General features: G+C 57.0%; 5 protein-coding genes across 5 annotated transcripts; 3 read left to right on the top strand and 2 right to left on the bottom strand.

Moving 5' to 3' along the window:
* Positions 1-1,257: 1,257 nt before the first annotated feature.
* Positions 1,258-1,724, bottom strand: VDAG_01388 (uncharacterized protein). Its single transcript, XM_009650274.1, has one exon. It carries the CDS (start codon positions 1,414-1,416, stop codon positions 1,312-1,314), a length of 105 nt encoding a protein of 34 aa, XP_009648569.1. The 5' UTR covers positions 1,417-1,724; the 3' UTR covers positions 1,258-1,311.
* Positions 1,725-3,658: 1,934 nt separating this feature from the next.
* Positions 3,659-6,320, top strand: VDAG_01389 (glycogen synthase; the record flags this gene model as incomplete). The annotated part of the gene is made up of 6 exons (XM_009650275.1): positions 3,659-3,709; positions 3,911-4,021; positions 4,092-4,189; positions 4,240-4,515; positions 4,570-6,125; positions 6,191-6,320. The coding sequence occupies exons 2-6, from the start codon at positions 3,943-3,945 to the stop codon at positions 6,318-6,320; spliced, it is 2,139 nt and encodes a 712-aa protein (XP_009648570.1). The 5' UTR covers positions 3,659-3,709; positions 3,911-3,942.
* Positions 6,321-10,339: 4,019 nt separating this feature from the next.
* On the top strand, positions 10,340-12,352 carry VDAG_01390 (F-box domain-containing protein; the record flags this gene model as incomplete). Its single annotated transcript, XM_009650276.1, has 2 exons — positions 10,340-10,677; positions 10,780-12,352. 2 exons carry the CDS (start codon positions 10,340-10,342, stop codon positions 12,350-12,352), a joined length of 1,911 nt encoding a protein of 636 aa, XP_009648571.1.
* An 8,343-nt stretch (positions 12,353-20,695) lies between these two features.
* On the bottom strand, positions 20,696-21,124 carry VDAG_01391 (uncharacterized protein; the record flags this gene model as incomplete). Its single annotated transcript, XM_009650277.1, has 2 exons — positions 20,696-20,749; positions 20,825-21,124. The coding sequence occupies 2 exons, from the start codon at positions 21,122-21,124 to the stop codon at positions 20,696-20,698; spliced, it is 354 nt and encodes a 117-aa protein (XP_009648572.1).
* A 298-nt stretch (positions 21,125-21,422) lies between these two features.
* Positions 21,423-22,574, top strand: VDAG_01392 (uncharacterized protein; the record flags this gene model as incomplete). Its single annotated transcript, XM_009650278.1, has 1 exon — positions 21,423-22,574. One exon carries the CDS (start codon positions 21,423-21,425, stop codon positions 22,572-22,574), a length of 1,152 nt encoding a protein of 383 aa, XP_009648573.1.
* Positions 22,575-25,895: the final 3,321 nt, after the last annotated feature.

Below are 25,895 nucleotides of genomic sequence, written 5' to 3' on the forward strand. Positions count from 1 at the left end.
GCCCGAATACAGACGCGCCGCGACGTCGCGCATCGGGGAAGACGCCCAAAACGATGCTTTCTCAAGCAGGTCAGGTTTTGGTAGTTTGACAGACGATATCGTACAGCTCCATGTGCGATGATGTTGCGGAGTGGCGGTGAAGTCATCGAGAGGGGCTGCTGCACGAAGCACTGTGTCACCGCCGCGATATTGTAAAGCTTTGATGTTGCGCCACCGATCTGGTATTGTCAAGTATAGGGTAGGCCAAGGATAATACGATGGTCGGAGTTGTAACTGGAAGAGTTACTGGAGTGGTTTGGATCATTTGCCATGCCAGTAAATTCGGACCTTGCCGTCAGTACAGCTCAACAGGCCGCCAGCGCAAATAAGAAGGTGTTTTCAGCATCGCGATGAATGAGTTATTGCAAATGCCGATGGCAGAGGCGCAAGGGGTGTTGGTAGTCAGCGTCAGGCGGGATCGGGGTTGTTGATGTAGAAGAAGTTGCTGGACGGCCACTGACGAAAACCTTGATCAGCAGGACTAGAACTGGGCGCTGGGGCTTGGAAATGTCATGTGACCATCCAAGCGCTGGGGCTGAGGGACTTCCGCAAGCAATGGTCTATGCAGCTATTCTTGTTCAGGGGTAGTCCAACCGGAGGAAATCGTATATAGGAAAGGTATGCGCCTAACCGGCTTTTGCTTTGCTCTTTGCGGTGCAACGCTATTGCAGTGGAGCGAATTACCCAATCCTCAGAAACGCCTCACACGCTGTCTGACAAGTTGCTGTGTCCGCTCACCCTGACTCATATCACCCTTACCATCAAGCGACGGATCATCTGCGGGACCGTCCGCGAAAGGCTACATTTATGTGCAACTGCTTTTCCTTAGACCGAAAAGCTAGCTTGCTGTTGATGGGGATAGGTGTCTATGAGGAAGCATTGTGGTGGAGCGGGTAGAACATAGGCGTTTCCGGGGGTCGCCATCCGAGGATAAGCTGTCGGAACCACAATCTTCTCAAATTTGATTGTGCTGGAGAGCCTTGCTTCGAAAGCCGTGTTCGCCAGCCCGGGACGACACTCATTACCCTTGAATAGTTCAGCGGCAGGGAGCCGCTCAGGAATTCCGAATACACGCCCGTCATGTTGGAGTCACTCTGCAGCTAGCCAGCAGCTCTTGGCAACTCGTCGCACCTGCATTCCCTTACGGTGACCTGCGAGCGATATGGACAGCCAAAACTTCAGAAAATCAAGTAGGAATGAGGCAGAGCGCCTTCAGCATAGAAGGTTCTGGGAGAGGATAGCTCCATATGATCATTGTCGATGTCACATTAGCTAAAGCGAGAAGTGCAGATTGCACGCGACAGCATCCACACGATCGATGGTGAATAAGCTCCCAAGTGAAACCTCCTCACTCAAAGCCTGAAATGCGGCTGCCATGGTATACGCCCACTAATTTCATGGCCAACTCATCTTTTAAATCTACATTCTTCCTATTGTTAAGACACACGATGATGACTCTCCATTGCTGGGTTGTGATGTAGGCAATGTCTTATACCGTCCCAGCCTCGATTTGGTGATTTCGATAGGCATTCATTGCCCTAGCCAATGAGGCGCCCCAATGGAATTGCGAGGCCAGGCAGGGTCCACGACAGATGACGTTGTGCGTGCAGATGCGTGAGCAATCCCTGTAAGCTAGGTCGTTGGACTTGTCGGCCGTTGAAGTAATCTTGTCAGTCTCCGTCGATAGGCAACTCCAATGGCAGCTTTTCTCTACGATCTGGGATGCGTGCATGGTCTTGTATTTCCTCAAGTGATCAGGGTGTCATGGGAGTTGGTCATTGCAGCATGGGGGGCCCGGAATGTAGTGCCGGCCTGAGCGAGGCGTGGCTTGAGCTGCGATTCAGGCATTCCTTATGATCCCACCACCGCGCATTCATCCCTACTGAAAGTCTTACCTGCCAAACTGTCGGATCGCAGCACGAGCGAGGCCGTCAGAAGACCAAGACATGAAAAAAAGAAAAAGAAAGAAAAAGCCAGCAAGGCATTCCAGATGCACCCTTCTCGAGCTCACGCCAGACAAAACTCCCTGCCAGCAAGGTTTCGCATTGGTCACGTCGACATGCCACGTTCTGGTGTAGCAAAACGTGTTTTTCTTCCTTTCTTCGCCTCCGTCCGAACCTTGGGGCGTCGACCAGTAAGGTAGGACCAGAGACCCTTCTTGCGTTGGGCAGGTTGGAGACCCCGGAGTGCCCCCCCAGGTTGGTGGTCTGGTGACACAGGCTTGATTGGTCGCCATCAGGAGCCGTCCGAATGCTCGCTGCAAACCTCGTCACGTTCGCTGTTGCTGGGAGGTTTTTAGCTCAGCCAACCCCGCATTCATTGTCGTCATACTGTCTAATGGGCAACCAGGCAGCCCACTGCGAATGGCGGAGCACAGGGCACCCTCGCGCACACTCGCACGCACCCAAGCGAGGGTGGACTGTGCTGAAGCTCCTCCCGCGCGAAGGCTGGCGGGCCCCCCACTGGCCTGGAGATTGCCCATTCCACGGCTCGTAGGGACCGTTCAGCTACCTGGCAAGCCTGGGCACCTACCTAGGGAGGTTGGTAGGCAGGCCTGGAGATTTCCCATCGAGATTTTTTCTTTGCGCCATGTCCCGATGTCCGTGTCTCCGGAATCCCACCCTCGAAGGAAAATCAAGATTGCAGGAGCCACGGGAAGAGACGCCGGCGCTGCTATTCTCGGCGTCGCATGGGAAAGGAAAAGGGCAAGAAAAAGATTTTCATCCCAATATTGAGGGAATTGCCAGTTCCTCAACCCTTTCACTCAATGCGACGAGGTGTTGCCGCGGGATTATTCGGCGTTGGTTGCGCCCAAAGTGGCGGATGTAGACGCATCTCGCCCCGACAGGACGATGAAGAAGCTCGTTGGGGCAGTGATGGTCAACACGAGGGCCCCTCGGACCCAGCGAGAGAGAGAGAAAAAAAAAAGGCTTGACGACCTCGACAGGCTCGACAAGCTGGAGGCCCAGACTTGTATCGACCAAGAGTCGGCCGGCTGGAGTGGATTCCCGCCATGAATGTAGTTGCTCAGCGCCCAAAAGCCCCGGCCTGAAATGGCTCTCGACCCCTGTAGGATACCCACCATGATTGTTCCACGCTTAGTGCAGCCGGACAGCTTGCCCCCCCCCCCCCCCTCCCCTTGGCCTTCAAGGGCCCCCCGGGTCGATGCCATTGGATCGGGAGGATCGAGAGAATTGGGTCGGCCAGGAGCAGATAGTCAGACAATGGAGGTGGGCAGCAGCACCGACGTAACTGTGGTGGCAGGCATACTCGCACCACACCACCACAGTCGCTCACTACCTAGGTACCTTACTACTTGCTACCTGACGCCGTTGCTGCCACAACACCTTCTCGTCCAGCTACATGCACCAGGTGCTCCCGACGGATCCTCCGCTCACTTCTCTCTCACCACCTTACCTTACCCTCCGACTGATTCTGTCTGACATTGGCTGCTCCGCGGACATCGTCCCCATCACCCTAAAACCTGCCCTCTCCCTCCCCCGCAACCCGCCTTCCTCAGCTGGCTTTCCACCTCTTCCCACCTTGTTTGTGTCCTCCTACAATCGCACTCGAACCTGCTACCTCCCCTCGCCACGGCCGCTACTGAAGCATCACGGGAGCTTCACGTAGCTCTAGCTCTCAGGAAACGTCCTGAGCCACCTCGTCACAGGTACGTCGCTCGGCGTGGCCTGACATGCCATCAGACAACCGAACGCTCCCCTCTTGAATCCTCCTCCTCCTCCTCCACCTAGCCATCGCGCCCCAATGCCTCTCCCCGTCCATTGGCCTCCCTCCATGACACCAATTCAAAATGCCGTCGCGCCTCAGCTGCCCGGTGTCACAGCAACTGACTGTCCGTCCATTTCTGTAGCATCCCATACCACAGCGCGCAGACAGGTAGCCATGTCGCAAGACGAACGTTCCGCCCGTGAGGTGAAGGATCATCTCCTCTTCGAAATCGCAACGGAAGTTGCCCACCGAGGTGAGTCTCCGAGCTCTCCAGCAGTACGAGTAGCCTTGCTGTCGAGCTGCTGCTGACATTCTTCCCGTAGTTGGCGGCATCTACTCTGTGATCAAGTCAAAGGCCCCCGTCACGACAGCCGAGTATGGCGAGCGCTACACCCTGATCGGTCCGCTGAACCACCAATCGGTATGGTGCTTCGACTAGGAGCTCTCTGTTCCAGCTGCTGACAAGCGTAGGCCGCCGTCGAAGTGGAGGAGCTCGAGCCCACCGTTCCTGAGCTTGCTGCCACGATCAACTCCATGAAGGAGCGCGGTATCGGCATTCTCTATGGTCGCTGGCTGATTGAGGGCGCACCCCGAGTGCTCCTGTTCGACACCAAGACTGCTTACAAGTTCCTCGATGAGTGGAAGACGGACCTCTGGAACGTCGCCAGCATTCCCTCCCCGCCCAATGACGACGAGACGAATGAGGCCATCGTTTTTGGATACCTGGTTGCATGGTTCCTCGGAGAGGTGGGTGCAAGCGTCATCAACTACCCCCCGTTGTTGTGCTAATCGTTTGTTCAGTTTGTCTGCCACGAGAAGAAGAAGGCCGTCATTGCGCACTTCCACGAGTGGCTGGCCGGTGTCGCATTGCCCTTGTGCAAGAAGCGCCGCATTGATGTGACCACCATCTTCACCACCCACGCCACGCTGCTCGGTCGTTACCTCTGTGCTGGCTCGGTCGACTTTTACAACAACCTGCAGTGGTTCGATGTGGACGCCGAGGCTGGCAAGCGCGGTATCTACCACAGGTACTGCATCGAGCGAGCTGCTGCCCACGCCTGCGATGTATTCACGACCGTGTCCCACATTACAGCGTACGAGAGCGAGCACCTGCTCAAGCGCAAGCCCGACGGCGTTCTGCCCAACGGCCTCAACGTCACCAAGTTCTCAGCTGTTCACGAGTTCCAGAACTTGCATCAGCAGGCGAAGGAGAAGATTCACGAATTCGTGCGAGGCCATTTCTACGGCCACTACGATTTCGACCCGGAGAACACGCTGTACTTCTTCACGGCCGGTCGTTACGAGTTCAGGAACAAGGGTGTCGACATGTTTGTTGAGTCGCTGGCACGCCTCAACCACCGCCTCAAGAGCGCTGGCAGCAAGATGACGGTCGTGGCCTTCATCATCATGCCTGCCCAGACGACATCGCTGACTGTCGAGGCTCTCAAGGGCCAGGCCGTCATGAAGTCGCTTCGGGACACTGTTGACATTATCGAGCGTGGCATTGGCAAGCGCATCTTTGAGCGCTCTCTGAAGTGGCACGACGGCGACCCGCTCCCCGATGAGAAGGAGCTGATCACCGGTGCTGACCGCGTCCTCCTGCGGAGACGCCTCTTCGCGATGAAGAGGCACGGCCTGCCTCCCATCGTCACCCATAACATGCTGAACGATAGCGAAGATCCTATCCTGAACCAGATCCGTCGGGTCCAGCTTTTCAACCACCCTTCTGACCGAGTCAAGGTTGTCTTCCACCCAGAGTTCCTCAACTCTGCCAACCCCGTCCTGCCCATGGACTACGACGAGTTTGTGCGTGGCACGCACATGGGCATCTTCGCATCCTACTACGAGCCTTGGGGCTACACCCCGGCCGAGTGCACCGTCATGGGCGTTCCCAGCATTACCACGAACCTGTCTGGCTTTGGCTGCTACATGGAGGAGCTCATCGAGAACTCGAGCGACTACGGTATCTACATTGTTGACCGCCGGATGAAGGGTGTCGATGACTCGGTCAACTCGTTGACCTCGCACATGTTCGACTTTTGCCAGAAGAGCCGTCGCCAGCGTATCAACCAACGTAACCGCACGGAGCGTCTCAGCGACCTGCTCGACTGGAAGAGGATGGGCATGGAGTACGTCAAGGCGCGCCAACTGGCGCTGCGCCGGGCCTATCCTGGATCGTTCCAGGGTGACGAGGAGGAGGACACGATCCTCGGTGTTGAGCAGAAGATCTCGCGACCTTTCTCGGTGCCTGGATCCCCTCGTGACCGTTCTGGCATGATGACGCCTGGTGACTTTGCCAGCCTGCAAGAGGGCCGCGAAGGCCTGAGCACTGAGGACTATGTCGCTTGGAAGCTGCCGTAAGTTCTGCTCTTCCCCTTGTCGAATTTCACCCCAACGATGATGCTGACCAAAATTTTGCCAGTGAGGAGGAAGACCCTGAGGAGTACCCCTTCCCGCTGACGCTGCGCACGAAGCGTGTCGGCCCACCTAGCCCCCTCGACGGCGTGCCTCTGCAACCCACAAACGGCAACGGCACTAGCAGCAGCAGCTAGATGACCGCCAGCGGTTGTCGTTACCATTCTACATACAAGTCTGGAAAAGGAAGGGTGGCACTCAGCTGGAGCGCTACAGGCTGACGAACACGAAACGCCTCGAGACATCTCCCACTCCGACACAGTCAAGCATGCGGGGGCGCATGACGAAAAGGACGGTGATATCAGGCAACATAAGATATCGGTGGATGCATCTGGCGGTCGTGTTGTCGAAGTGTACGAGATTGCGGCGAACTTGCATAGTAGATGAAGCAGGGAACGCGAGACGGCGAGTGACATGGTTGGGCACAGGGCCGAGTCGCATCTCAGCGCCATCACCATTGTATTTTGCTTTTGACACGAGGGGGGATTATAATAATTAAGCATCCATCTGCCCACATGACTTGTTTCCTGACTGCGTGTCTCGACACCGATTGAAAGATTGTCCCTATGCCACGAGACAGCAGATTGATGTGTGACGAGGCTCGACCATGCGCAGTTGCCTACCTTACCTGGTCATGTTGCTGAAGCCAGGCAGTCGGGAATGTTTGTGTCCGTGCTCCCGCTAACAAGAGAACTCAGGGGTCAGGGGTGGTTTGTACATGGGTGCTCGGAATGGGACGACCATGGAGATGGGGCCCCAAACAGACTGCGGGCCTCAACAGACTGCATTGTCCTTGACGCGGCACGTCGGTCAGCGAGTCGTGCACGATGCGGGATAGACGGCAACTCCCGGCGGCCCTTGGTCCAAGGGGATGGTCGAAGGTGGGTTTAGTGGGATTCGAAGGGAGCCTGCCTGTTCTGAAAGGCAAATGTGCGAGGACGGCGTATGCCGAAAAGGACTTCACTCGCCCCTACACATTTGTGACGCAGTAGACATGTTTGCACCACGTCTTGAAACCCAACTGTACAAGGTAGTTGTCGTGACTCACCTGGAAAAACATGTGTATAAGCCTGCGCAGCCGCAGAACTTCCAGAGTATCCTGATCAACGAGTTGCATCTTGCTCGCTCAGACCCGAAGCCGATGATGCCTGCGGCGAAGTATCTTAAAGACCACTACAAGCAGTCCGGGGGTCATGGCGCTGGAATCATTCGGTTGTGCACGGAGTTGAGGAAAGGAAAGACCCAACCCAGAAGCTGCACTTCGAGGCAAAACAAACCTGGACACTGCCAACATCATGAAGTCACAGGTGTTGCTGGACATACACTGATCGCTCATTTCCTGTACAGATTGTAGAGCGTCCATGGTGCTTCTCTGTGAACTGGGGGAGAATGCTTGTAGCTTCCAAAGAAGTCACGCTCATTATACTGGGTCGCAGCTGCGCATATTCTACAAAGGGTCTTCCTCAAAGGCGCCGTTTCCTAGGAAATCGTTACTTCTCAGGACGTGCAGGCGCAATGGTTCTCGGAAGGCCGAACCACGCAGGATGTATGAAACGGGAAGGCAATTCAAGACCGACCTCGAAGGAGTCAGGAGCGTCCTTCTCAACCCCTTCTCACTGCACAACCTTCTCTTTCTCCTCTTTTTCTTCATAATTTTAGATATCTCACAGCGTGCCTGATCTACAAGCGATTCCCAATCATGTCATCCCCCATCCTTATCGCCATCGTTACCATGGTGGCTCGTGCCGTCTCCCTTTCGATGATTTCTCGAAACAAGAGCGCCTGGTTTACCCAGCAACTCATGCCGGCTGGGCTCGAAGGTTCGGAGCCAACGGACCAGTTCGTGCATAGGGTTCTCATGGGGTGCCTGGTGGTGATCTTCGTCCTCCTTTGGAGGCGGGGGTCGACACCTGGCCGCCATCCAGGATACCTAATTGAGTAGCCGTTACGGCCTCCGTTCTTCAATCTTTCGCAACCTTTTGTTCCATCATTGTCCTCGGACGATGCTCTGGACGGTGTGACTGGTATTATACTTCTTCCAGATCATCCATCACATCTTTCAGTTCCCGGACTGAGGTGTAGCGAGCTTTGCTCGTGTTGGGCGACTGGCATTGCACTTCCGTCAGCCCATCAAGGTCTTTCGGGCCTTGATATAAGTTACCATCTATAACACCACCACTTCAGCTAATATCATGAATTTAATAGCCAAACAAGAAACATTGACAAAACAATATCGAGGAGGACTCGGGGCAGCGTCAAGGACGGACGGCTTGACGAACTATGGGCGAATATTTGGGGCGGACGTAAATGGCAGACACCAGGGGTAGCTGTCGAGATCTCCCCTTTTCTCTAATAGTGTCCCATGTACAAGTAGCAAGATTAATTTGGCCTTGGGCAACATGAATTGAACACATACGATCTGTACTGTGATGCTACGAACCCTGAGGTCCAGTTCCCAAGCTTCGCTGTGACGTTGAACTTTCATCTGGGCAGCAGGCTAAGCTACATCTACTACTTTCTTCTCTTCCAGATGATATAAATCTCTTCCAGATGATATAAACCATTTTTCACCCGCGCATGTCATAAATTTGGAACTTGGTCTTTCCTCCACACAACTTTCCGAACTCCATTTGCGGGCAATCCTCAACATTGACCCGGCACTGGCTCCGATGCAGGCATACTCCTCTTGGGGAAAGTCGTCGATGCCCTCTGCATGATTTTCGTGGAGAAGTGCATCGTCAGAAACCGAGAAACATTCATCGCCTGGTGCCGTCCCATCGAGAACTGACTCCACGTGCCCACAGCGCTGCGGCCCATTTGCGAAGGAGAGCCCGGCCCCCTGGACGACGACCTCCGTCCCATCGCCAGGTGGGTACCGGTATACTGCTGCTGTTCGTCCTGGCGTGCCAGTCCACTTCGACGAGACGTTCCACGTCATGGGGCTGCTGTCATGTTGGGGGGGCTTGCGATCCTTATCTGCGTATACTCCAACACCATGGCGGCGAAACGAAGGCGAATCCTGCGAGGGTGAACGGAGGCAGGGGCCGGCGGCACACCGCTGAACCCAGAAAGTGCTTTTTATTTCAATTTATGGGCCGCGATGATGCTGGGCACGATGCTGGCGGCGGGGTCACGCTGATGCGATGTCGGCTTGCAAGAAGGACTTGTACCGTCCCCAAGCCACCGTACCTACCTAGGTAAGGTAAGGTACCTAAGGTATATAATAGTTTAGAAGAAGCAACCACGTGGAATCACCGCGTGGGTTCGCTGGCACAAACTGTGCAATGGAGCATGCTGTGTTTGATGTCGGCGAATGTGACGAAGTGACATTGTACTTTCTATGTGATGCGGCCAATGAGCACGGAATCAGCACCGGTGCAAAGGTAGGCGACCACCAGTACGCGCTTCCAGAGGTCGAAGGATCGCCAGCACGCGACGCGAGCCACGCTCGAGGCCCAACGCGGGCAATCCAGCACCAACCAATGCAGCGACCCTCCTATCATGTATTCCGTCACGTCGAAGAAGGTCTCTTGCCTGCCATTCGGACCCCTGAAGATCCCACGACAAGTTAGCCTTTGTACAGGTAGCTCTCCATTCCTGGCCCCAAACCGCAGCGTCGCCCCTCCTTTTAAGGCCTCGTTTGCCATCCCTTTGAGAGGCGGCACACACCATCGGCAAGCAAAGGGGGAAGGAAATAGGGGCCCAGCGTGCAAACAAAGTTGGGGAGCTTGGTGGAATGCCAGGAGCTCTAGCAGCGTCTCAGCACAAAGAGCTACTGAGACACCCTGCCTTGCCTGCCTTGCCTGCCTCAGACTGCAGTCAGACTACAAGCTCGCAGCCGCCACTACGGTCAGACATCCGACGATCCTAGGCCCAAAGAACGCGCGCACCCGCCCAATTGGCCGTCTGCGTGCCTCTGGACCTCCTCCTTTTGGGCTGACAAGCCCCTCCCCCCTTGCCCCTGGCTTGCCTCACTGGGGACCACTACGGGCCTCTAACCACTGACCACTGACCACTGACCACCTACCCCAACCCCAACCCCAGGGTGCAGGCACCACCACGACTAGGCCCGATTGCCCGAATTTCGTTCTTCAACTATCCTTCCCCCTCTCTTCTCCTCTCCTTCCTCCGCAACATGAGGCTTCCCTTTCGCAAAATGGGCATCTTCAGCTTCCGGCGCAACAAGGACAAGAAGAAGGATGCCATCGGCGTTCCTTGGGGTCCGTCCTATCCCAACGGCGAGAACGGTCTCGATGCCAAGTCCCGGGCGCCCCTCTTTCCACCCACGCGCTTCTCCGCCCGTCTGATCGCTGAGCTCCCCTCCAACGTCCTCGAGCGCATCTTCGTCGCCGTGTGCCCTCAATCCCAGGATGAGTCCTACGAGACGTGCGAGCAGAGCGCTCTCGAAGATGGCTGCATGCTCTGCGACCTCAGGGATCTCGCCCACTGCGTCCAGGTCTGCAAGCAATGGCGTGCCGCTGCCAGGAAGCTTCTGTAAGTCCAACCGTGTCTTTCTGTCACTTGCACCATGCCTCACTGCCTGCGCCTGCCATGCCGTGTCCTTCTGGCTGACTCGGGGATTTGCCCACACACCAGATACCACAGCATTCGGATTGATCCCGTTCACTATTGCGCTCGTGAAGCCTACCTCGCCGAACTACGCAAGCGCCGCACCAAGTTCGATCGCAACGGCGAACCTGAGGACACGCCGAGCGCCCGCCTGAAGCTTCTGTGCCGTACCCTCCGCGACGACCCGACCCGCCTCGGCGCCCGTGTTCGCTACTTCAAGACGCCCTACATGCTGCGCGAAGCGGCGCAGGCCGATCTCGCTCGCACAATTGCCGTCCTGCCCAATCTGCTCTATGTCGACCTTCCCGAAGGACTCTTCTCCGACGACTCAGCCTACGCAACATTGCGCCTCGAGGTTGAGGCACGGTGTCCCAAGCTGCTGAAAATGACATATCGTGGCGGGGCAGAGCGAAGTCTGGCCAAGCTGGCACAGGGAACCATTTGGAGGCATCTAGAGGTCCTGGAGCTGATCAAAATCAACATGGACCCCAACGTCTTGCGCCACGTTCTCGCTGCGCTGCCCAACCTGCACGCGCTCAAGGTCACTGACAGCAGGGCCTTCAACGATGACGTCTTCGCCTACAACGAGATGCTGCCACCATTCCCCGCGCTCGAGCAGCTCGTGCTCACCAAAACGCCCAATGTCACGGCTGCCGGCTTGGTCGACTATCTGAGCTATCCCGAGACACGCGCCGCTCTCACCGTGCTCGCCCTCAACAAGACTGGCATAGAGATTCCCACCCTCCACGAGGTTGTCTCGCTTGCCACATCTCTGAAGTCCCTCGTCGTTCAGTGCAGGGTGGGTGGTCCTTTCAAGAGCGGCCCCCAGACACAGAGGCTGTCCTCGAGGTCGTTGGAGACATTGCGCTATGAAATCAGCAGCGATCCACAAGCAAGCCCATACTCCGGCATCACGCAAACCTACTACACCTATCTCGCCTCCTCCATCCTCGCCAATGGCCTCACAAACCTGCGAGCCGTCTACGTGCTCGACGCTGAGTTTGCCGACCAGCTCTCCGGTTTACCGCCTCCGCCTCCCCGCGCCTCCTTTGCCCAACACGGTCGTCCTTCCTCCTCCGGCTCCGGCCTCTCCAAGTCGCCTCATGGCAACTTTCTCGCGCCAAACATTACAGGTGGCAATGGTGGTCTTCAGCCTCCGATGCGCCCCTTTGCCCCGTCTGGTGCCCCGGCCTCCAACCGTTTCAGCTCGAACAATCCTTTCGCCGGCACGGGCTCCCTGACGCACACGCTCGAGGTCTTTGCCAAGAAGGACGAGGCCATGAACTGGTCGTTCGTCAAAGTCTCGCCCACGGCACAGCTCGGCCCCGCGCCCTCGCGCTATAGCATGGTGCCGGGGGCGCTGCAGAGCGAGAGGCCCATCAGCTCCTACGGACTCGGCGCCGACATGCTCGGCAACGGGTGGAACACGGCCGGCGCGCGACGCAGCGTCATGGTAGGCAACGGCATTGGCGGCTTCACGGCCTTGCCGCAGGATGCACCACCGCCCATGCCCAGCGGGCTGCAGGCTGGCGGGGACTCGTGGCCGCGTCCCGTCAGCAGTGCTGGAGAGAAGAGGGGCGATCGGGACATGTGGCGGTGAGGGGATGGTCTTGAGGATTGGGTTTTTCCTTTAATGAGGGCGGTGGAGAAAAGGTCGGCCGGGGGGATTGTAGGTTTGGCGCTTTTCAATGTGAGTTTCACGCGCATCCCTCCGCATAGGAGGAGGGCCAGAGGGGCATTGGGATGTGTGCCTGGAGCAGGCAGCTATGCGCACAGCCGCGGAATCGAGGCAAGCGGCTCATCGATTTCGCATCTCAACTTCTTCTACATTGGGGAGATTGTTCTTTTTTTGTACGATAGTATACCCCGCGTTGGAGCAGCGTTATGATGTGTGATTCAACGAACTGTTAGTCGTCCAGCTTGGATCGAGGATTGATGTGTGGCCTGTAGAGCGCGAGTGACTCAACTGTAGGCTTCATGGCAGTATTTGATCGTTGTCCGGTGAGGGTCATATCAGCACCAGACCAGGGGGCAGTGGTTCTCACGGGGTGCTGAACCTTCTGCCGCACCAACGGTTTTTGTCACTCGCCCACATTGTTGTTCCCATGTCCGGGGCTGAAGATACCGTTTCTTGCCTATGTTGTATATGTCAACCATGCTTGATCTGGAACTAATGTTGATGTGTGTTTCTCGGAAGCCTGGAGTGAGGCCTTGGTGACTCGGCGTTTGCGTTGTGTATATAATCTGCCTTCATTATAGGACATGGAAATCTTCAACTCGTGGCTTATGCGGGAAGACTCTTCTCATCTCGAAGTGCGAAATACGGAATTACAGGAGGTACGTGATATGACAGCTAGTCATTGCGGGATTGGCGATTTATGTTTGATTAGTGCTTGCCAACGATTGAAACTTTTCATACAACGCCAATGCAGGTTCGGAATCGGGTCAAGCATCTGAGGGACCTCGGCCTGGGAGAATAGCGTCTTCGAAAGCATAGCAGCTGCTGTTGTCTTAGAGAGAGCAGAAATACGGCCAGCTAGAATTGTATCATGCCTGACAGGCCGCGGACCAAGACTACATCCCTAGGTCGTCTCTGCACATCCTGAAAACGAGTCAAGACCTGAGTTTGATATTGGACGGGCGTCATCCAGCTATGGTCGTCAGTCAAGGCCAGCAACATGAAAAGCCAAGCCAGAACGAAGCGAAAGACATGCATCGCGACTATTCAAGCCGATCAACGACGAACGTTCATCCTTCGCCCACGGAAGGAAGCAAAGGACGAAGGCGAAGAGCCGAAGATCCCCTATTTAGAACCCCCAGAGGCGTTGGATCAAGCGCGGTCTCGCGGTTCAGTAGCGCCCCTCGTGGCAAATCGATCAACACGTCAGGCACGACTCTGGCCGTGTTCCTGGCGTAGTCCCGTCGACGATCTCCCAGTCCTTCGAGACCATCCCAAACGCCATCGTCTCCCATGTGCATTCACACCCTGCGTCTCATTCGCCAGGCTAGCACGAAGGAAGCACTCCTGTTCTTCCTCTGCCCGCAGCCCGCCAGACACCCTTCCATGACTCCATGGGGGAAAAAAAAGGTCTCCTTCCCAGCGCATGCATCATCTACCAAGGCATTTCAAGGCCACGTTCGCCAAGGGCCCCGAGATTTTCTGCTGGCTTCTTCTTGCGTGCATGTGGCACTCGCGCGTGCGAGGCATGGCGGTACATTGTCTTTGACGAGCATACTGTGTGACTTCATGCCTCCAGAGCAAAGATGGGTGGGTGCGTGACGCACGAAAAGCCGGTTCCTCTGCGGAGCAGCATCCCGGTCGGGACCCTGCAGGTTACGACCACGCGGTTCGTCCGGCCCACGCCGTTGACGGGGGCCTTAGTTGCCCTTGATGGACAGAGGATGGCGGCCGCGAGATCGTAAGGTCATCCGCTTTCGCAGGAAGAAAATTGCCAAAGATTCGTCGCACTCAATCCGTATGGCTATTTCGCTGTATACATTATGCACTTTGTCGACTGTAGGTACAAACCCAACGACGAGCGTCAATTGTCCCCAAAAATTGTATGCATTTCGCGACGGGCCAGTCCAGAGGCTGACTGACCACCCGCACGACGTCACGATGCAGGCGACGCAACCCCAAGCACGGCTTGCACGGCTTGCACGACCGGCATATCCCTCACCCTCCTCCGACCCCCCGCTTATCGACGACATGACCCACCATCATGGCCAGCATCGCGTACGCGGACCTTTCGGCAAGAACTGGGTAAGGGTCGGGGGAGAGAAGCCTGGAACATGCTGCATCTGGCAGATGGGCGCCTCACCGGTGGCTTGACGACTTGACGACTTGACGTCTTGACGTCTTGATGGCGTGACTGCAGCGCGTCCCTGCTGTAGATGCTCCGCTGAAAAAACCTTTGCAACCGGGCCAGGGTTTCTTCCCCCCCTCCCCCAAGCAAGCCAGCGCAGGTTTTCGAGGCACGCAAGCACCGGAGGGAACGCTGCCAGTTCCTGCTGCCAGTTCGTGGGCAGCAAGCAACCTTGTTTGCGGGGGTGGGTTTTCCTTCGTCAGCCACGCCAGGGTCCTGTGATGTCATGGCCAGACACGCCCTTCATCGGCGGCTTCGCGGGTCCGGGGTGGGGCATGTTTGCGGGCGGGGCCGGGTATTCCCTTGGTACCTACCTTAGATACGGAGCTCCGGCCCCAAGGCACACGGCGTCCACACCCACGGTAGGCAGCCATCGGGAGGATGGTGTGCAAGGCATTGCGATTGGGCCTCCACAGCGCCCGTGACAAAACCCCCACCGAGTCACATGTTTCTTTGCCGGGCGATCCTCTCAAGATGTCAGGCTCGGCCAATCCCGCCGTCAATGCACTGCAGTTCAATGTCAAACAGCTGCCCGAGCGTCTTACCATGCCAGAGATGCGCGATGCGCGGGGTAGAGTTTCGGATACGCCGACCTTGCACTGTCATCATACACAGCTCGGGTTGGCGGGGGTTTCCGACTCATGCTAGGGCAGGTTGGTCTCTTTGTCTGATATGCAAAGGCACAGAAACGCATATCGATACCTTCCGACGGCGGTCACCATTGTGCCATGCTCAGCAGCTGGTCGAGGTTCATGATTCGAGGAGCACCCAAATATCTCCCCTGGACCAGATTCGTCTGATCTCACTCTGCTGCATGACAGAGGCCACCGTGTATGCATGAGAGGCGTGATTGCTTCTACATCTCAGATACAGCCCAAGAAATGGAGCTGGCTAACAACGTGAGGGCAGCGGTCTGACGAGAGACCCTGGGCTATACATCTTGCCTCTATGAATGTACCGATCGTACTGTGTTCCCACTGTCGGGGGCCAGTGAGATGCGGCATAAGCACTCAAATTGCAGCATGTATACCTACCAGAAATAGACAAACGAGTCGTGAAACTTGTCCTTTTTTTCGAGCCACCAAGACTGGGGGCGCCTTCCTCCCGCCCCCGAGCGAAACCTCCATGTCGTGCTCGATGCTGGCAGGCGCAACCTCTAGGTGTAACGGAATCGTCCTCGAGCCTCTGCCGAGCACAGACAGCAGAGGTTGCACTCGAGCAAAATCGCCGTGAACCCGAAACGACACTGCCCTGGGGGCCCAATCGCCATGTAGATGCAGATACCAACAGGATCGCTCGCCGCTGCACCACCGTCCAGCAGACATATACATCGGGCGGATTCGATCCAGTCAGCATCCCAGGACGGACAAGCACCAAGAGGAAGACCGCAGCAAGTTCAGCCCTCATGTAAAGCATCTTTCACAGCCAAGAAGGACCCCAAGTTCAGGGTGAGCACAAGCTAGCTCGAAGCCCCCCCCTCCCCAAGACCCCCAGGAACGAAACCGCTGCCACGGGCAGGACACTCAGTAAGCAATGGCAATTGCGCTACGAGTCCTGGCAGGAAGTCAAAGGATCCAATCCTCTCATCCTCAGAGGATCAGCCAATGTGGGGTGTCCGAGGCGCGGCTCCGCCCTGTCAGCTGCGTGCGGCTGTGCGGGCAGCGGACGTCGGGGGCTACCCGCGCAAATAGTCAGTACGCTGCGCCCGACTTCGGGAACATGACGACTTACTTGCCCAGCGCGACGGTGTCATGGGGGCGGCCTGCTGCTTATTCTCGGGCTACAATGTGGCACACTTGCGACAACTTCAAATTGGGGTCCGTGACAAGTAGGGGGTGGGGGGGCTGAAAGCTCCTGGAAATGCCGTGAGCAGTCATCCTGAAAAAGATTGCCACACACACACACACACACACACACACACGCCGAGTATCACCTATGCGCCCGACAGGCCGCTCAATTCGCGGCCGCTCACCTCCCACCGTCGCGCCTGCAACGCCCAGAACGACAGAAAGGGGCCTCCGACGAATACAAAGTGCACTGCATCGGCCGATAGCAGGCGGCAGCTAAGATGATGGGGTGAACGGGTGAGCGATGCGCCGGCGGAGAATGAGACGGGGTCCGATGATACCCTCCCTCCTCCCTTCGCCCTTCTGATGCGAATGATGATGCCCTCTCCAGTCTCTGCGGGGGCCACATCGCACAGGTGAGATCAGACGATCGCGCAACAGTTGTGTTTCCGACCAGAATCCTGCGCGACCGCGGCGGCGAGGAGCCCGGTGTCGATCAAGCGGATAGGCATGCACATCAGTGACGGCAGAGGAGATCTCGCGACATTCTGAAACGGTGATACTCTTGAGCGTGATGACGATGGCAGGGATAACCAGATGGTACATCAATGGATCACAGGGCGGGGGCGTGAAGCTCGTGCTTGCAACTATCGGGACCTGCGACAACGATGGGCGCATGGGGAGTGGCGGCAGGGTCGCTTGGCAGAGGATGACTTGTCTGGAATGTGATGAATTCTTCAACACCCTGACGTGAAGATGTGTGGGCACACACACACATAGAGAGTCTCATTCTCTCTCTGGTAGTACAGTGTAGATGTTTCGGGCGACCTTGTACCGCCTGTCGACCCACGAGCCAGAGCGAGGCAGGGTGGGCAGAGCGGTCAGCGGCGGCCACTGCGAAGTGCTTGTGATCGGATAGGCGGACGCACCGCAGTCAAGGTCAAGTCGGAACAAAGCACTCGAGTATTGACTCGCAGAAGTTCTTCGTGCCTTTGTTTCTCGTGAAAGAGGGTAAAGAACCCATTTTTAGAAAACCCAACGGGCAAACCCGAACGACACCTAAGCCGGGTCAGGACTAGGGGGATCGCAGTAGTGGCCCGCCTCGCTCGTGTCGGCCCCGGCGTGTGGCTGGTGGCTGAACGGCTGGGAAGCTGAAGAGCCGGACAGCTGGAGGACTGGACAGCCGGCCAACTGGCGCGCCTGGAAGAGGCTGGAGAAGGTGTGTGGCTGGTGGCTGGCGCAACCAGAAGTGGGCAAGGTGGGTGAGGTGAACTCGACGATGGATGGATGGCCTGTGCTCGTCGAGGTCCTGCAGCTGCAGCTGCAGCTGCAGCCAGCACCTGGCATGACGTTAGCGAGTCCTCTCCACCGACTGCTGCACCGTGCTGGGCACAGAGAGGCAGATGAGGCGGGCAAGCGCGAATCGACAGAATGGCACGGGGTCCACTGCCAACCTGTCCGAGCAAAAGACTTGAACCATGATCTGGCGATGCAACGCCATGCATGCGTAGCAGCTTTTCATACCTATGTATGGAGCATTCCTGAACCTCGTGCTTCTGCCACCATCGGGCGCCAGTGACCCAAAGTGGCACCCCCGCAGTGGAAGGAAAGTATCGCAGGTCTGACTACAAAGGAAGGAACAGTTGAAAGTTCGTCGATAGGATTTTTTTTTCCGCACCCTCGCTCTGATGAGAGGGGCCTGCAGATGCAGGTGAGGCTATCCTCGACCTTGAGCCTGCATGCTGCAAAGAGTCGGGCCTGGTCGGACCCGATGCACTGTGCCAGGGTCTGCAAGCGGCGGCCGATAGGGGGCGGCCTGGAACCCCAGCACGGTGCGCGCGCGACCAGGTTCGCCCATGGTGCTCTGCTGCGGTGTTTCGACAAGAACGGCCAGCGCTTCCATCGCTGAGCATCGATAGGAGGGGCACAGAAGGCCGTGGCAAACGCGCCTTTTTCGTCCCGTCTCGCCGAAACCAAACATTCATGCCGTACACAGCGGTCCGGATCTCAAGAGTGTTTTGTCGAGCTCACCCAGGGCACCCGTCAGGGCCCGTGGCCTCGCCCACATCGTACAGCGTCCGTCAGAGAACATCAGACGAACGTCAAGGTGTGGTCGGTCAGGGCCAAGAAGTGTCTGCTGGGGGACCCCCGAGGCGACGCTGTTTCATGTCGGTGAGGATGACCTGCGCACCCCGGCGCTTGCTGTTGACGGGCCTGAAGGCGAAACTCGAGGGTAAGGGTGGGGGTGCTCTTTGCACCGGGATGCCAGGAGGAAACAGGTCCATGGGGGAAGGAGGCCCGGCTGTGAGCCTATCTATTCTGACAGGCCTTCGTTTTTTTCCCCCTCTCTTCTTTCTTCCCTGTGTCGAGAGACAAAGTGACAGGAAAAGGGGAGCCAAAGAGCTTCGAGAGCCAGCAACCTCGATGTCCTCGTTTTGCCGCAGGGTGATGACCCAAGAGAAAAATATGGGCTCGACTGGCGGTCAGCGGGGAGATGGGAGGGCGAGAGAGCGCATCGGCATGCCTTGATTGCGCTGTGATTCGTGCAGCACCGAAACTCGGCCGACGAGATGGTGTGGTGGGCAGAGAGCGCCTCGAGGCGACGATGTCGTCGCTCTGTGGCCTCGGTGCACCAGTGAGAGAACCAGTGAGAGCGCGCAGGAGCTCCCCTTCCTCTTCTCGCCTTTCCGAAGGAGTCGCGAGCGATGCACGGTGCAGGCAGGTACCAGGCGGCACAGACACTCGAAATCAAGGGGACGCCAGCACCACGATGCGTCTCGTGCTTCAGAAGACTTCTCTCCGTGGGCCCTCGATTTCCGGATAGCGCTGTGCCCGTGCCATAGCTCGAGGCCCATAGCCCAGAGCCCATGTCCCACGACCCGCCAACCCACGACTTTCTCACCAGACATGGGAGAGGCGAGCCGACTACTTGCTGCAGGACAATTTGGAGGGAAACATGACATGATGCGCATCTACATACTCGATACTCCGGGCACCGTACAGTAGCAAGGGGCGTGTGTGCCAATGTCGAAGGGGACAGTCAAGTCCCGGAGGGGACCCGAGGAAGCTCCGCAGATCGTAATGCCGTGAGGTGTTCGTGACCAGAAGATCTCTTCGCCGGCAAGTGATAAAATGAGTGAGCTCTATCAGTTGAGGGTGAACGGGCGATGAAGGGATCCGTTGACCGCCGAAATTACGTTCGTAGGCGGATCTCACCTCACTGGCACCACACGCCCACACAACGTACAGCAACCGGCGAGCATCGGCAGCGGCGGACGGACGCGGACAGGCCACGGGTTTGCGACTTAAATTGGGATCCAAGTCTGATCATGGGGCGTGAAATCTCCCTGGAAATGATGATGCGGATCTCGCGGCGTTGGGTCTGTGGGCAAACTTTGGAGGGGACTTGACTCGAGCGGGTCACGATGTTGTGCTGGGAAACGAGACAAATTGGGCTGCTGCTAGATTGTGAAGGGCGAGTGCAGTGCAGTGAAGCAGGTGCAGCCGCAGCAGCAGTACCAGCAGTAGCAAGCCGCAGCAGCTCCTGCTACTGCCGCAAGAGGCCAACCAGCAGCTCCGATGAGAGCAGCGAACCAATGGCTTCCCCTGCGCTAATTGTTTCTGGTCGTCTGATGAACGGGCTGTGGCTTGGGATCATCATCATCATCATCCCCAGCCATTTTACTGTTTGTCGGTCATGAAGATGGTCGTTTTCAATGCTCTTCGAACAAGAAAGAGGTGAAGTGAGCATGTGGAATGATTCTGGTCATGAGGAGCGACTGATGGATTTGCATGCCCGGTGAGTACCGGGGACATGGATGATGGTCTTCCCTCTGCTCTCTAGGGACACCTGCCTCAGATCTCGTTTAACAGCGCCGGTAGTGGCGGCCGTGAGCAGGTCGCCATGGCCATCGGTGCTCATCTCCATCTCTCCATATCTCCATGACTAGGTAATAAGGTAAGTACAGTATCCTTTCTCTGTCCTCCGAACGCGCTCATGTCGACTGCCCACCCCAGAGCGCGTCCAATCTATTTGACGAACATTCAATCTTCGACGTGATCGAGGGAGAGCGGACGCGCCGGAACGCTCAAGGAGCTCCCTTCATCCATTTCACTCTATTCAATCGTGGTGCTAGGGTGAGAATTGCATGTTTCTTAGATGAAACAGAGGAACACTATCGCTCTCTGCCCACCCCTCTCTTCTCCCACTATCGAGATGCAGGGCAGAGAGCAAGGAGGACAGGGCACGTCAGGGCAGGACACCTGACAGGATGGAAGGGGCGGCAGCACCTACTGTAAGGCAGCCACAGTAGCTCTGAGCGGCAGCGGCAGAGCCAGCCAAGGCTGTGAGGGTTAGTTTCGTGGATAGCGCGAACCACAGAGAACCTAAGGACCAGCCCCCCCCGGCCTGCGCCGTACGAACGCCAACAGGGACACTGTGCGCGAGGTACCTCCTGGACCCCTCCATGGTGGGCCCACTCGTTTGTGCAGACGCTCTGCCGGGGTCCCCCCCTCCATCACGCATGCATCCATGCACTTGGCACCTCGTCCATCTTCCTCTACCCCCAAGGGCAATGAACGGCCCTTGCCCACCGCAATGAACAGCCCTTGCCCACCACCATGACGGCCACGCTTGCCCAGCCCAGAAGCCAGAATGTCGCCAACCCGTACATAACCATGGGGGGCTGCACCTTCCATACCTCCTACCCCAGTTCCCATGTTCATAACCAAGTCCCAGCCAGAATAAAATATTCAGCTGTCCAACCGACCCCCCTTCGGCTGCTACATAGTACTCCTCCTCCTCCTCCACGCGCAACCATTCCATCTTTCACGATACTATCCTCTTTTCCATTCCACGTCTCGGCTGGTACCACCTCTTCCAACATCCCACCAGTTGGCTGTCGATCAGCCCGTTTCCTTGCCGTGACCTCATACTTCAAGTGAGACCTTGCCGTCTCAGGATACACTCTAGCAACCTCTACCACTTTTTTCTGCTGTCTCCTGGCTGAGGGACACAATGTCTCTGGTCGACCACACCATCCCTTCTAGGGAGTCCACGCATTCCATAACCCACGCCGCAACCTGCGTCCAGGACGAGCTCCACACCCAGGACAAGCAGCCCTCAAATAACGAGTCGTCTGCCCCGTCCGACGTCTCTTCATCCTCTGCCACTCACGATAACGATATCAAGTACCAAGACAACATGCTCGACGAATACTACGACGCCGACGACATCATGGCCACCGAGTCTGCCAAGACTGAGGCGTGCCTCAAGTCTGGAGACGCACCCGCCCTCCCTCCGAGGAGCAACCTGCGATCATCTCGACTCCTGAATGCCTTCACCATAAAGCTTGCCGCCGATGAACAGACCACGACCCTGTCTCGTGCCACACCGCAAGACGTCTATCTCTCGTCCGAAGAGGACGCCTCCTCTTCTGCCGACGAGTTTGACGAGTTCTCCGACTACGACTTTGAATCCGAGAGCGAGGAGTCGACCGGCTCTCCTGTCAGGAGGAAGAGCCACGAGGACACGGCCAAGGTCGTGTCGGTTGTCTTCATCGGCAAGCCCTCAATCATCGACCTCCCTGCCACCCGCCGCTCCGCCTCACCCACTTCCTCCCCGGGCAGGCCCCAGAGCAGCCTGGGCACGTCTGTCACTGAGCCTTCGCTGTGCCGCCTCTCCATCTCCTCCTCCTCCACCGGCGTCTCCTTCAACCCGACCCACCCGCCCAGGTCCAGCAGCATGTTCGTTGGCGCCATGGCGAAGCAGAAGCCTGCCTTCCTCAGCATCGACCCATACGCTGGCAAGACGTACGAGCAGACGCTAGACGAGGAGCGTGAGTCGGATCAGCCAGTGACGCCTCGCACACCAACGGCCATCCTCAAGAGGGGACTCAGCATTGTGCGCAAGCGAAGCAAGCCCGCTCTCAAGGATCAATTCAACTCAGCCTCGACTGCATCTCTCCCCCTCGAGACCAAGGAGCAGGCTTCACCCGCCGCCACCGGTCCCATTAGTTACAACGACATCATGAAGGCCGCCAAGAGGAATACTCGCGACTCGGCGCTCATGTCTCCAGCATCTCCTGTCGCTTCTTCCCCCGTCTCGTCAACAGGAGGCAAGAACAGGATACTGAGCAGCTTCCACAGGAGGAAGAGCATCAAGGCATAATCGTCGCCTCGACAATGGTCTCGGCGACGACACGCAAAAAGAAAGAAAAAAACACCACATCACCACTACCACATACTTAATCGGATATTTGCATTTGGTCACGAATATTTGGCACGGCGTTCTCTGTAGGGGACAGGGCAGGGGGGGGGGAGAGACTGATTTACCGGCGTTTCACAGTCTGGTCCCGCGGTACAGGGCAGACAGGCATGGTGATGGGCCCATCACTGGGGGCGACGGCGCTTGCGGATACACACACTTACAATCCTTTGTTCTTTTTCCCGTTGTCTTGAGACACCAGCGTCGTTGATTCGGACGGGCGGTGAAATGCAGATGCAACCGGGGCGGTCAAACTGTCCCGGAGACGGGTCTCCTGGCAACAAGCCAATCCACGGCATTAGGCCGAGGGGTCGAAAGACAGCTGCTCACAATGATACCAATCACGTTCTTTTTCCCACACACTGGCGCTATTCATCTCTGATCGTGTCTTGCCTCTTGTCTCGTTCCATGTGAAGTGATGTGTTAGGCAGGCGAGCGTCACGGGTGTCATGGTGCGCGTTTGGCACGCAAGACGGGCCGCCTGCGGTTCTGACGTTACACTGGCATACACAGTAACCTGTCTCATGGGTTTTCGATTTGGACCCCAATACACCATGTAGCCTGACATTCTGGAGGCTGCACAATGCAGGAACATGGCTCCTGGCTGGGGAACACCGAGGGCCAGGCCCGGACGAGGTACCGCACGGTGAGAGATGTGTGTGCACTGACTGCGCTGCCTGCCGTACGCACGCGGCACGGCTGTCTGCCTGCCTGCCTGCCTGTCTGTCTGTCTGTCTGTCAGTCAGTCGCCTGCGAGGTGACATTGCGGATGGAGTGCCCAGGGTGTGTGGCGACGGGCTCGGCACGCCAGATGGACTGACATGCACAGCGCCCGTCTCGTCCTCATTTCGACTATCGGGGGCTGTCGTCTCGTTTCCCCAGGCGACAAAGACAAGGTGTTGGTTTGGTGCTCGATGCCCCCCCCCCCACCTGGCCATTGTGTTGTGTCCATGTACGTTTGTATGTGTGCGTATGCATGCGGACATTGTCTGCCTGACAGCATTCCCGGTGCTGATGGTGGGGCCTTTTCATAGATGAAGCGGCTTTGTTCTTTTTTCTGGATGCCAGCGTTGTCTCGTTGCGGGGCGAGGAGGCGGGCCGCGCGCGCAGAAAGATGGGTTTAGGTGTCTCAACGCCATATGTAGGGAGGGCCGGGAGAGGCTCTTTTTTGAACGGGTTCGCAGATTTTGCCTGGGAAATGGGAACCTCAAGGACATGAGACAGATCATGAGTAGACAGGCTTGTGTGATATTGAGTTGTTTTGCGGCTTCGTCATGATCGTCATGGTGCTGTGCTGCTGCTGCTGGCTGTGCGTGTGTTACTCTGCGTCTGGTTGCGATATCTCCTGATCGGCTCTGCTACCGGGCTGGTCCATCGTGCTAGTGCAGAGCAGCGTCTACCGCACAGGCCTCTGTAACTTTCATGTAACTTTCATCTTGCTGCTCTTTCTACGTGCTCGCAGTGCCTCGCGCCGTGATGCCTGGCAGGCCTGCCACGGGCACAGAGATGCCACTTCGCATTAAGCTTGTTGGCCTTGGTACAGGGTCGGTGCTTTTAGCGTCATGGAGCAGCTGCTCTTTCGTATCGGCCGTTCTCCCTCCACTGTGCTCAGTGACAAGAGAAGAGTGGCTCCCCTAACCTAACGCCGGCCGGTGCACCTCACGATGGCCATCTAGCGGCCCGGGCTCAGGCGGGAGATCATATGTCGCTTTCGTTATTAACTAATAAGGTACTCAGACCGACGGTTGCAGGATCCTCTCGACGACCAAGGCGTTCCGCGTTCGGTCTTGGGTTTTGTTTTTCTGCCTTCCCTCTCTTTCATCCTCTGGTTTCTCTTACGTGAAGAGCAAGGCACGGAAAGCAAGAGAAAGAAAAAAAAAAACCAACGACCGGTCCTGTCATATCCACACGACACGCCGCCAACGGGGATTTATTGGCACAAGTGTCTGTGCATAACGTGCAATGGCGTGTGCCCGTCCGTGAGCCGTGTTTCCTATCCTCATGGCAGAACGACCAGCCGTCTTCTGGCATGCCAATCTCGAAAGAAAGAAAGAAAAAATGACTTGAATAGGGGGGCCCGCCAGATGAGATCCGCTTCTCGGTGAGAGTCGGCCGGCCGGTTGGATACAAGGGACATTATCATGACAGCAGGAGACAGGGTGACTGACCTCTTGACCCTGTGCTTCTCAAACCACGCCATGCCAGCCTGTACGCCTCTTTCGCTTGCAGACTATCCTGCTCTTGGCGTCCTGGCGGACAGGACATGTTTGAAGAGATGGCCAGGGACAACAAAAATTCCCGTCAAACGTGCAGGGTCCCCCTTCGTCTCTCGGCCGGAGTCGCAAACGAAAACCGATCGCCGTGCCGAAATGAAGGTGTCGGTGGACAACGCCTAAGGTGGGACTCAGTAGGTTGTTGGTCCTGTGCGGTACGGGGCCTCTGTTCAGGGGGGACCCTTGGCGACGGGAGAATCCCTACCCACCCCTGTGCATCTCTGAATGTGGGGGAGGCGATACGAAGCGGACATTGGGCGTTGGTCCTCTCGTGGATCGTGCCCGTTTCTTCTCTTCTTGAGAAGGGGGGGGCGGCCGTCGTTTCGCATTGAGAGACGGCGCGGGCTTCTGGAAGGATTGGGGAGATTGGGGAGATTGCCCACCAAACTAAAAGAAGCACGTGTGGTGTTCGGCTCAATGAGGGAGGAGGGAAGTTTTCTGTGGTTTGGGAATCGCGAAGCCTCTTTTTTGTTCTGTTTCCCTCACCGCTCGTAAGATTCAGGGTCGATCGATTTATCCCGCGTCGGTCATTTGAGACTTGGCCACATCGGAAGATTGATGCGGGCTGCGTCGCTCGGAGAGAAGAGGTACCGCGGGCGGGCTCGCGCCATGTTCGGCGGCAGAGGCTCCTTTTGTCCTGGCTCCCCTATTAAGGACGCCTGGCTGACCTCTTCGATAGATGTCGTGCAGCAGACGGCGATCTTCATCTTTGCCCTGGTACATACCTGCACAGTATCACCGCCATGGCGGCGTCCATGTCACCATCTCCAGTCTGGAAGGGCATACAAAGGTCATGGGGGTGATGCAGTTCCATGCCAGCATCATGTGCGGCGCCTTGCAGCAGCCAGTCAGCAGCCCCTTTCCGCTTCAAAACGAAGCCATTCGCGATGAGGGTAGCAAGCCATTCGCGATGAGGATAGCAAGGGCGCGGACTTCAGCACAATGATCCAAG

Source organism: Verticillium dahliae, genomic scaffold (assembly GCF_000150675.1).
Source record: "Verticillium dahliae VdLs.17 supercont1.2 genomic scaffold, whole genome shotgun sequence".
Lineage (NCBI taxonomy): Eukaryota > Fungi > Ascomycota > Sordariomycetes > Glomerellales > Plectosphaerellaceae > Verticillium > Verticillium dahliae.